This window comes from Lycium ferocissimum, chromosome 1, assembly GCF_029784015.1.
Source record: "Lycium ferocissimum isolate CSIRO_LF1 chromosome 1, AGI_CSIRO_Lferr_CH_V1, whole genome shotgun sequence".
NCBI classification, from domain to species: Eukaryota; Viridiplantae; Streptophyta; class Magnoliopsida; order Solanales; family Solanaceae; genus Lycium; species Lycium ferocissimum.
In genome coordinates, this window is record NC_081342.1 from 69437521 (window position 1) to 69449996 (window position 12476).

The following is a 12476-nucleotide window of genomic DNA, read 5'->3' on the forward strand; positions in this document are numbered from 1 at the left end:
AATAATGTTAAATGAAGTATTGGTTATGTTCTCATTCGCTAAAAGAAGAATCCGTTAGTGTTTGAAGATTACATTAACTCAAAAAATTTGGTGTTTAAAGTTCACATTACTGGCTTGACATTATTTATTGTTGTATCTTTTTTGCACTTGGAAATGTCTCTTTTGGCATACTAATCTATGTCCGGGTAGAACTCAGGTCTTTTACGAACTTATACTATAGGGTGTTGTTGTCACCCCTAAATTATACTAACATTTTCCATCTAGAAATGCCTTACAACGTCAAATGCGTGGAAAATAGCTTCACTCTCTTCAGAGCATATAGAAACTTAAAATTAAGGCAGAAACATCTATGTGGCATTTTACATTCAATTTTAAAATTAATCATTCTTATTTCTTATTAGCGACTTTGTGTTTTCTTCACTCTCTTCAGAGTATCTCTTATTGCTAACAACGATATTTTTTTTTGTTTCCTTCTTATTGTTGTACATCAATCAATCCTAAATTTATTTGAGCTATGCTACCCCAAAATCATAAAAAAGGAAGTGTTACACGATTTTGTCTACTTTTCTTTCAAATTTTTCCCAACTCTATGTCATTAATCCACATATGATAGAACCAAAAGAAAACATTTCAATTAATAGAAGGTTAAATACCTTCTAATTCACTTCCAGGAACCAGCTAGACAAGATACAGTAATTTGTGTGGGAAAATATATCAAACAAACCAACAACAAGAAGCAAAAGGACTAGACAAGTATTAACTAAAGCTCTCTTCTCAGCCAGTCCTCACAAATCACTCACAACAACAGCCAAAAAAAAAAAAATGAAAAACCAATAAAAAAGATAATCAAGCTCCGCCTCGATTCCAAACTAGTTGGGGTCGGTAACAGATGAAACATGAGAACTCTCCGCGGATCATCCATCCTAGTACTATTCTCGCCCAAGCACATTTAAAGTTATGACAGGATCCGGTGCATAAGTGTTGGTATGATTCCATCCCTCAAAGATTTATTTTTACACTGGCTGTCAATCGACGACAACCTCAACTCAAGTACTTGTTTCATCTTAGCACCTTATCTCGTACGAACCAGCTTTAGTGATATAACGAACCCACTCAACTGTGTTGTAGCCACTCTTCTCCCACACCTGCACAGAACTGACTTACATGAAGCAGATATCATACCAAAAGGAGACCACTATTGAATTGTAAGTTTGGCAAACATACCTTAAGAAACCGAACACGCAAACCAGATGCTGTAAACATGGGAACCTGCAAAGCACAAAAAAATCATCATGAACTCTAGCGCCAATAGAATAAACCATTGTAAAACGAGGAAACATGCCTCTAAAACGAGGAAACATGCCATTGTCGAAATTAATTGACAACCCCCCCCCCCCCCCAACCCCACAAAAAACCCTCCAAAAGATCCATTCAAGGGATAAAGAAAATCATCAACTTAAGAGAACACAGTTATCAGGTCTCTCAGGAGGGAAAATATTTACCTGAAATTCCATTTGAATTGGCGGCCGAGTCAAGGACTTCTTCTCTGTGATTGTCGAAATTAACTCAACTTCAGCACTCAATGTTGACTCAGTTTGTCCCGGAAACTTTCTTATCCTGCACCAAGTTGTACATATTGAAGATCTATTTTTGAAGACACTAGCTTTAATGCAAAAGAATGCACATTACATGATTAAGTAAATGAATACTCACTTCCAGACCAAACAGTCAATGGCTGGATTGTACTTTGCTTTCCCTGATGTCACCTGGAAGTTCGTTTTTGCAGTTTGCTTTGGCACTGGAATTTTAATAACTACTCCAAGAGCAAACATTTTTGCACCAAACACACTCTTAACCTGAAAACAGTCGAAGTTAGCAACAGTAAATCATATAAACATAGATTGATGTTTCAAATCAAAATTCATTCCATATCAAACCTTAACATTCACTTCCATACGTGTACGGCCTAATTCTTTGATAGTTGGTAATACACGGAAAGGAAGATTTACTCCTTCAGTAATGCGGTACCTGAAGATAAACACAGGTTAACAATTTCAGGCACTATTATATAAAAGTATGCCCATGAATATAGGTATAATCTGAACCTCTTCCAAATCAAGTGGTGTACATATTTTGAGCTTAAAAAGCCAAACACAATCTTTATACTCTGGTCAATAAAGTTGGGATGAACTATGGAAGCTAAGGTTCAAATCTCCGTAGAGGTAAAAGAAACATGAGGTGATTTCTTCCCACCTATCTAAGCCTTGGCAGACAAAGTTACCCAGTAACTGCATCGGTGGGAGACAGCAAGCACCCAGTTAGTCGTGGTGAGCACAAGCTGGCCCAGTTAGTAGTATTAATTTAGCGTTACATGAAATGATTTAGGAAGTTCAGCATTTGCATGAGGAATCAGTACCACAGCTTCAGCCTTCTGGCTTGATATGAGAGAAAAGATAGAGCCCAGAAAACAAAGATATATAGGAAGAAGTATGAACTTACTTCATCAATTCAAATTCACCATCAGGCGGAACAAAGCTGACAGTCTTTTCCGAGTTGAATCTTGTCAAATTTACACACTGGTGGAAAGTAACATCATCGAGCTCAATAGTTTTACCACTGCACCACGCAGCAGAGAAACATACTATGTTAACAATCAGAAATAATTAACTATAGATGCAGCTGCTGAAACTGATAGGACCAAACTGATACTCCCTCCGTTTCAATTTGTTCGTCTTACTTTCCTTTTTAATTCGTTTCAAAAAGACTGCCTCTTTCCTCTCTTGGCAACTCTTTATTTCCAACATCCCACATAGCATGTTTAAGACCACAAGATTAAAAGCATTTTGGCACATTCTACATATCTTAGTTTAAGACCAGAAGATTCAAAAGTATTCTTTACTTTCTTAAACTCCGTGCCAACTGCCAAGTCAAGCAGACAAACAAATTGAAACGGAGGGAGTAGATAATCACATGTTTGAGAACAGTTAGCATTGAAAATCTGCAGATAAGCAGAACCAATTGAAAGAAGCAGAATGCAATGATTATTATCTTTACTCTTTAAGGTAAATCAATTGAGGAGATGGATAACCAGGAAAGATAATGCTAATTTTTTCCTTTTTGAGGAGATCAAATTTGGACTTTGAAAGAACTAAGTGTGTGTTTGGTATGGAAAATGTTTTCCAATTTTTCCATGTTTGGTTGGTGAAGATGTTTTGGAGAACACTTTCTTTAGAAAACAAGTTCCTTAAAAATGAGGAAAATAACTTCCCTAATGGCAGTAGGGAAAGCAAGTATTATAAGTGGCATTCCAAGCTCATTATCTCCTCCAACCCACCCCCAGTGCCCCTACCCCCCCCCCCTCCGACCACCCCCGACCCCCATAGAGTTTTTCTATATTACATATAAATGCTCTTGGAACAAGATTTTTTTGCTCAATTACCAAACACCAGAAAATAAGTAAGAAACACTTATTTTCCAAGAAAACATTTTCCTTTATACCAAACACACCATAAAGATTCAACTTTCTCCAGGAAATAAATGGTTTAGACGAAACCCAGAGGTCACTAATTGTATGGATGAAACAGACAATTATTCATAAAATACCTCTTAGTCGGACGGGACTTGAGCTGTGACTCTTTCTCGAGACCAATTTTATCATTTAAGCCCAACTTCAAATCAGGCATTCCGGAAAGGAAGCATTTCATGAGAACTTTTCCAGTTACATCACAACGGAGGACGCTACCTGCAAGCATAATATATTAATCGAGAACCAAAACCTGGGGAGAAAAAGGGCATCTACCGAACTACAATAAAAGTTCTACCTTTTGAAGACATAAGGAGATTAACACTCTCCACAATATCCAGAAATACCTGTTGAATATATAAACCTTCATCAAATGCTGGTATACTAGGGAAGATAAAAGATCACAGAAATTTTAAGAAAGACAGAGCCAAAAATAACCTCATTCTTCTTATAAACAAGACCCTCCCTGCGCCAACCGACCGCACCAGTGACTTGCAATGTTGCATTTGGAACTGGCCTATCTACATGCTGCAGGATTTTGTTGCATTGTGACGAAAAAAACAAATCCATGTTATACTCAAAATTCATTTTTATTATGTCACTGCATGATATCCCTCATGAATGATTTTATTAAGTAAATTAAAGAGGAAGCTTATTAAAAAAAAATAAGTAAATCAAAAAGATAGATAATTTTAAATCTATTGTTCAAATATTTTTTGTCATACTACGAAAGCAAGCATGGATAAAATAACTAACCTTGGATGAAAAGGATGACCTAACACCTTCTTGAGTAATGTAGAGTTTCAAGATTTCAGGTGAAAGATTTTGAGGGTAACCAAAATCCATAATTTCTGCAGTTTTAGACAAATAAAGGAAATAATGATTACACTTTTAGACATAAAAACATGAAGCCAATACACATTGCACTCTGTGGGTTCTAAGAAGAAATTATTAACCTTGGAAGATATGTGCACTTAACTTTTCCATAAACGAACTCGAAAGGCAACAAAGAATTGCCAATAGATAGTGTAAAATTTCTATGAACTGAAATGTTGGTAAACGGACACACTATAGGAACAGATTCTCAATTGACTGTGTGCACCCCAGCATATAGTACTAATTAGGACTACGAGATGCAAGACTAGCTAGTCAACTAAGCAGAATGTTGAACATTTTTGGGCTGAAGGAGTAGACAGACCACCAGCCGCAAGTCAAGTCTTGCATAGAATGAAGTTGAAGAGAAATCCACTTTAGGATATCCTAACGAAATATTTAGATATCACCAACTAGTGGATTTGATATCAGTAGAGGGTATGTCAAAGAGGATCCGTGCACCTGTCCCAGTGCTTTGAGCTGAAATTCTTTGAAGGATAAATTAATGATACAAAAATAGGGTCTCACCAAAGAAAACCAAGGTCAGTGTCCACGTACTTCTTTCCTTCCAATGATAAAAGAGGCTTCAAAACACTCTTAACCAAGACCTACATATTATTCCACTATACCTAATTCATGCTTTGGGCAGTGTTGTCAAAGGCGTGCTTAAAGCGAGCTTAAGCCCTGAAGCGAGGTGCAAAACATGTTGAGCGCTTCGCCTCACTTTATGGGCGCTTCAGTGGACGTCATCAAGGCTTTAAGGCATACTTTTCCTTGCCAATTAGTGTAACCCTGAAGATGCGACACTAAACAACTGATATTTCACTTTACTGTAAAGAATTTTCAATTTCTTTGTCCATATATTTGTTATTCATGCTTATTGATTATTAATCTTGGGAGTGTTTTTTTCTCCATTTGCACCTTATTTCATTAAAGTCCACGCTATATTTGCGCTTTACGCTTAAAGCCCCAAGGATCTTAGAGCTTTTTTGCGCTTTTCCCTTTTGATAACACTGGATTTGGGCCAGAACGCTGCTCTCAAAATTAGTCATCTTATGTACACACAACCCCATGTTAAAGCCAGACCAAATGGAGCATAGGCAACCATGGTCTATGAACATTACAAGTCCAGAGGCGGGTCCATGATTTAAAGTTCATGGGTTCCTATAGTGACTTCTAGCTAATATACGATAATAATTGGGTTCACAGTCAAATTTATAAATATTTAGTGAATATTTTGAAACATATACAGGATTTTAAGCAAAAGGTAATGGGTACCCGTGAACCCGCACGGAACACTCTGGATCCACCACTGATTACAACAGCTCACTCCAACCAAGTTTATCAAGAACCACACCGCCTATTACACCTATTAGTCAGTATTCACTTGGAGATGGGGAGAACAATCACAAAAAATTAACATTACTACCACAAAGAATGAACAAAAATAACAAAAAGAAGTTATTTCGTAGAAAAGGTTTCCATTGTCAAACCCTGATAAAATGTCAAAAACTAAATAATCTCTGCAAGGCTTACCGTCCAATAGCTCGTAAATCAAAACAAAGTTATTGCGGATGGCATCTTCATCGAAGGCACCACCAAAATAAGATTTGAATAATGTAACAGCCTGCATGAGAATTGGAGATTGCAGTTTTATTATTCTGTTGGTAAAAAGAAAACACTGACAGAATACACACACATTTATGCAATAAAGTCATGGTCATGAGCATGACATTATGTTTCTCACTTCCATTTCTTAGGGAGTACCAGGAAAGCTTCTTAGAAGAAAGAATATACATATAATTTGAGGAAAAATGTGCTAATTGCATTAATTCAATACAACTTTTTTATAACCGTGGTGTTCGGGCAAGCTTGCACGCACCTTGACTAATGTCAATTCAATATAACTAAAACATTGGAAACCAAGATACTGGTCCTGAAATGCTACTAATCCATAAGACAAACACATATAACTGCTCATTTGAAACAGGTTTCCTTTTAATAACAATAAAAGGCTATTATTATCTCTTTAGTTGAACCTAAAAACCAAAGATAGCACGAGTCAGCTAAATGCAGAGGAAGTAACCAAAAGTAAAAAAGGGAGAAAAATAGAGAGAACTACTCCAACTATATTACTCAACAAAATGATGCCCGTCCTCCACTTAACAACAAGAACCCGATGCTAAGAGAACAAAAATCTACCTTCTCCACTTACTCCAGAGAGAGAGCGAGAGAGAGCGCAGAACGTAAAAGCTTTTGTCACAAACAAATAACAAGCAGTGGTTGAGATCAAAATCATCAGTCAGAGTGCAAGTATGACTATAATAAGTAATAGAGTTTTACCTCAACAACAAACTTGAATATTATTCCACTACACCTAATTCATCTCTATAGACATGCTTTGGACCACATAATGCTGCTCTCAACGTTAGTAATCTTAAATGCACACGACCCCATGTTAAAGCCAGACAAAAAGGAGCATAGGCAACCAGGGTACATGAACATTACAACCAGAGGCAGATCCAGGATTTAAAGTTTATGGGTTCCTATAGCGACTTCAATTTAATATACGATAATAACTGGGTTCACATTCAACTATTTCATGAATATTTTAATACATGAGCAGGATTTAAAGCAAAATCTATTAGGTTCCCATGAACCCGCATGGAACACTTTGTATCTGCCACTGATTACAGCAGCTCACTCCAACCAAGTTAATCAAGAACCACATCGCCTATTACACTTATTAGTCAGTATTAATTTGGAAACAACAGCTACATATCTCACTGGGCCTTCCCTAAATTTTGCTTTCTGCCTTATCCTCACACAAGTACTTTATCCAATTTTCATTACATGTTATATTGTTCCTCTCCAAATTGAGAAGGGGGAAGGAGCAGGGGGAGAACATAACACAACAACAACAAACCCAGTGTAATCCCACAAATGCAGTCTAGGGAGGGTAGTGTGTACGCAGACCTTACACCTACCTTTGAGAAGGTAGAGAGGTTGTTTCCGATAGACCCCCGGCTCAAAGACACACAGAAAACACATTTACGTAATAAAGCCATGGTCATGATATTATGTTCCTCACCTCCATTTCTTAGGGTGTACCAGGAATGCTACTCCAGAAGAGATAATGCATTACAGTTGAGGAAAGGTGCGTTACTTCAATATAATTAAAACATTGGAAACTAAGAAACTGGTCCTGAAATGCTACTAATCCATAAGACAAACACATAATACTGCTCATTTGAAACAGGTTTCCTTATAAGAAAAAAAAAAAAAAAAAAGGCTATTATTATATCTTTAGTAGAACCTAAAAAACAAAGATAGCACAAGTCAGCTAAACGCAGAGGAAGTAACCAAAAGTAAAAAAAGGAGAAAAATTTGAGAGAACTACTCCAACTATATTAATATTACTCAACAAAATGATGCTCGTCCTCCACTTAACGACAAGAACCCGATGCTAAGAGAACAAGAATCTACCTTCTCCACTTACCACAGAGAGAGGAGGGAGAGAGATATAACACATGAAACCCTTCATTGCAAGCAAATAAAGAGCAGTGATTGAGACCAAAATCATCAGTCAGAGCGGAAGTATGATTCTAATAAGCAATAGAGTTTTACCTCAACAACAAACTTGAATGCACATGCAACATTTGCATTGCTGCTAACAACAATCACAATATAGACATTGCTAATTCTCATGTACAAGAAAGAGCATCCTCCAATCTGCCGGACGGGACATGTACCAAGTTCTTTTGACTGCATTATATGCATCCTGAAGGCATCAACCATATTTCCCCTGGTAAAATTTAAAAAGGTTCAAAGTTAAAATGAAAAATATAGCAGAATGATGTAGAAACCAACTTTTTTATCCAGACAGGCGACATGATGTATTGAATTCAAATGCATTTTATTTGAAAGAGGAACTTAGTTTGCTTCATACAAACACAAGCATTAAGTAACATGACAACCAACGAGAGGTAAATAGAAGTTATTTAAAGTACTTCTAGTGATGGCATAGGAAGCCAAATGCTCAAAGCAAAGACTTTAAAGTACTTCTAGAAGATGCAAAGTTTTGCATTTCAAGAGTGTCTATATGTAACGACCCGCTAGGTCGTTAGGAGCGTTTTGACCATTTTACCCCTGGCAGTTCATTTCCGAGACTAGGAGCGAGTCTAGTGAGAACTTAAAGATTTAGAATTTCAAAGCAAAGGCTTGCGATAGTATTTTGTGCACTTGTTTGAAAACTTGTTTTATTTCCGTTGGGGGTTGACTTAGTGAATTAGACCTCCGTTGGGGATTCCGAGGCCACGAGTGAGTCCGTAGCGGATTTTTTACTTATGTGTGCATGTCTGGTTTGTGTGTGTAGGGCCTCGGATTGATGTCGGGATTTTGGGTGGAAACTTGGTGAAAAACCAGAGTTTCTGGTTCTGATGCGACCGCTGCAGCGGACGGGGTCCGCTACAGCGAGTCCGCCACAGTGGGGCGCCAGTCGCCGCCGCGGGGATTGGGAGTTAATAAGGTCCAACACAGCGGTGGGTCAGACCGCTGCTACGAACATAGTGACCGCTGCAGCGGTCGACGGGAGACAGAAACCCACTTTTATATTACTGAATTTTGAGTCATTCACCACATAACACCAAAAACAGTTCCCAAGAAAGTGAGAGGCAATTTTCTAAGGCTAGGGTGAAGTTCTTCTTTGAAGGTAAGTCCTAACCCTTTTCATTGTTCATTCCCTTATCATCTTTAAGTTCTTATGCTAGTTAAGGTTCTTTAATGGTGAATGAAAAGACTAAAATACTAGAATTGTTAAACCCTAGAACAATTGACGGGTTGTTTATTTTATTATTGTTTAATCATCTAGGAGGGTGGGTAATCACCTTCTAGGAGGGGAAATTGGTTAATTGTGTTGGGAATTGTGTATTGAGACTTAGGGTTCCAATAAAAAGGGGGACTTTGGACTAAAATTTGTTTTGGAAAGATTAAATTGATTAGAAACCCATAAATTGGAAGATTATGATTGTTGGGATTGAGATTATGATAAATTTACCATTTAATAATGGTTTCACCATTCAAAAAGGGTAGAAGTAATTGGGTCCTCTTCCCTAATGTTGTCCCTATATTTATTAGAAGGTCTATTGCTTACTTAGCATTATATTGCTAGACTTTCACCGTTCTGAGATGCTTCGGAAACAGAAGGCTCGTGTGGAGTAGTTCGTGGCTCCTGTTCTACATTCGAGGTAGGTTACGGCTTACTTTAGTTAGACTTTGATTAGCGAAACGTATATAGTATAGAATTGATGGGAGAAAGCATGATTAGGTCTTCGGACACGGTGTTTGGTTGGATTATTATCTAGGTTGGTATGATTTCTGATTATGTGGGCTTGTCGCCATTACTTTATGTACTGAAACCTGAGGTGTATTTGTTGTGATATGAGAAGGAATGAGTCAATATATACTCTTCTTGTTGATTGTGATGGTTGCATATCCTTGCTATTGTTGAGTGATTTATCTGAGTCTTGTCATGACTTGTGGCATGGTACCTTGTATTCATTGACCTTGATATTATAGGCTGATCATGTTCCACATGGACTGTTGAATTGGAAATACGTTAAGACTCATATTGGGATCAAATAATGAGATTAGACTTGAATTGGATGAGCACTTGTGATAAAGCACGAATGAGATCTTGATTACGATTTATTGATGGTAACGATATTATGCAAGATTTGATATAACTTATGGTGTTTGTGATCTTCATAGCATATTCATTTGCATTCATTGCACTGATTTCTCATTCCTGCATTCATCCATTCATACATAATGGAAATGGTTCAGAAATGATTGATGAAAGACTTATGGCAACTGTGAAAGAAAATGGAACACTTTGGGGACGCCAGACTTAGTTGTGAGGTGTGCTTGCTAATTGTGGAAGTAAAAGGTGTCATAGGCTCTTATGTTGATCGAGAGGATTTGTATAATCATCCCAGGGATGAGCTAATTATTCTATGTCCTATTATGGTTATGGCATTGTGACTTGCACTTTCATTGGCATTGATTTCATTGATTGATCATGCTTACTTCGAGTTGATAGTTCATCTTGAAGTTCTAGACTTGAACCATATTTTGAATACTTATTTTGCATACAACATCGGTATAAAGGCACATCTGACAGGGGGTGAGGATGTGTCCTATCCTGATATATGTATATAAGGCACATTTGATATGGGGTGAGGATGTGGCCTGTTGTGAACTCGTGATTCGAGGTTTGTTTCGAAGCGAGGGGTACATGAACTTTCCGGGTCCCCCATGGGTCATGACCATTGTGCGAAAATAGCCTTTAGCATGTGTGTACAGGTTTGAGGTATTCGGCCAGTGCATTGCATTGCGCATCATTACATATTATCATGCATCATCATACGACTCTTTATTTCTGATTTGGTATGGTCGGTTCGTGTTAGTATGGTGGCATGGATCGGATTATGGACTGGGTTAGACTGTTGGGTAGTGACTCTGCCTTGGTCAGAACTTGGGGTGTGATTATCGATTGAGATTATTGTGATAAGACAAACTTGTGGTTTAGAACCTTCATCTTAGGTGGTGATTCGATTATGGGATATTCTGTGAATTGGTTTGAGTATTATGTGCTTACCTGCTTATCTTGTTGATTTTATGCTTATATGCGTGAACTAATCTTAGTTGGCCTATGATGCTTACTCAGTACGTGTTGTTTGTACTGATGCTACTCTTGTTGTACTCTTCTTTTGAGTGCAGAGTTTGTTACTAGTTCCAGCTCCTATCATCAAGAGTGATCCGAGTCTACTTGACAGAGATTCCAAGGTGAGCTTTGGCTAGATCCGCAACCCGGAGACTCTTCCTTTGTACATAACTGTCTATTTTGTATTCTTGAGACATTATTGTTATACCTGAGATTTTTACTTCATATCAGACTTATATCTCAAAATATTGACTCCTGTACTAGTGCAGACCAGATTTTGAGGTTGTTATTACTTCAGCATTTATTATCTATATGATTCAAATCTGTTAGCTAAATTATTGTCTATTTCTGCATAATTCTTACAAATGATTAAAATGACTTGGGAATGGTTCGCCTACCTGGGGTACAATGTAGGTGCCATCACGATTCACGAATTGGGTCGTGACACTATAACTTTCAGAACTTGGTCAGAAAAATTATGTTGACTCACAGTAACAAGACATCGAATTCTTACTCCTAGATATAGGACACTTCAAACTATATTTCACAGCTAGCTTAAGAAGAATGTACAGGAAATTATAGACAGATTAGCAAATCCTTTGCTTCATTATATTACGAAAACTTTCTAGCAGCATACTATAATACCACAATTCATTCATCAAATTTTGAAGCAAAAAGAGAAACATACCCAACATCGTCACGATAAAGGCGATTAATAAGAACATCGCCACGGAGATTTAAAAAGTATATTGCTGAAGCCGATACTGGCATTGCTGCTACCGATTTAATCAGATCAAAATGAGATTTCAAGGGTTTTTCATGTGATTTGGAAAAAAGTTTGTTAGATTTTGGGAAAAGAAACTGTTTTTGGACTTAAAATATGAAACTGTTTTGAGATCTTATTTTTGCATTTGATTAAAATGATTATAACGCATGTGGAATTGGTTTTAAATTTTTTCGAAGTATTTACAAGGACAATTTAAAAGTGCTCATCCCAAATATGGACTCCACTCTATGTCTATTAGGAGAAAATATTTATCCGAAATAATCCATATTTCTAATATTATTTGAAATGGCCTTTATATACTTTTATACAGGGTTTATACATTGTCTACAATAATTGTATAATGTTGTATATCGTGTGTATAAATATTATTGCAAAAAAAAAAAATTGACTATGCGAATGTAAATTAAAAATATGGTTATATGAATGTAATATTTTATGATAGATTGTATATTATTGAAATTTCTCTAGTTTTTTTTATTGAAATTTCTCTAGTTTTTTTTTTTCATTTTGTACTTCCAAAAATATTTAATACTAGTAAGCTATTTATTTATGCACTACCTTTTTTTTTT

At 36.8% G+C, this 12476-nt stretch overlaps 1 protein-coding gene across 3 annotated transcripts; it reads right to left on the reverse strand.

The window, feature by feature from the left end:
- Positions 1-640: 640 nt before the first annotated feature.
- LOC132058813 (AP-2 complex subunit mu-like) lies at positions 641-12030 on the reverse strand. 3 transcript variants are annotated; one of them, XM_059451185.1, is made up of 13 exons: positions 11809-12030; positions 8024-8201; positions 5933-6023; positions 4280-4374; positions 3962-4051; positions 3822-3870; positions 3604-3742; positions 2500-2616; positions 1938-2028; positions 1714-1850; positions 1503-1644; positions 1225-1269; positions 641-1145 (listed from the first exon to the last, which is right to left on the reverse strand). In XM_059451185.1, the coding sequence occupies exons 1-13, from the start codon at positions 11889-11891 to the stop codon at positions 1065-1067; spliced, it is 1338 nt and encodes a 445-aa protein (XP_059307168.1). In that variant the 5' UTR covers positions 11892-12030; the 3' UTR covers positions 641-1064. The 3 variants fall into 3 exon arrangements, with proteins under 3 accessions (XP_059307168.1, XP_059307160.1, XP_059307178.1); XM_059451177.1 differs by having other exon boundaries at positions 1714-1856; positions 11809-12026; XM_059451195.1 differs by having other exon boundaries at positions 1503-1617; positions 1714-1856; positions 11809-12019.
- Positions 12031-12476: the final 446 nt, after the last annotated feature.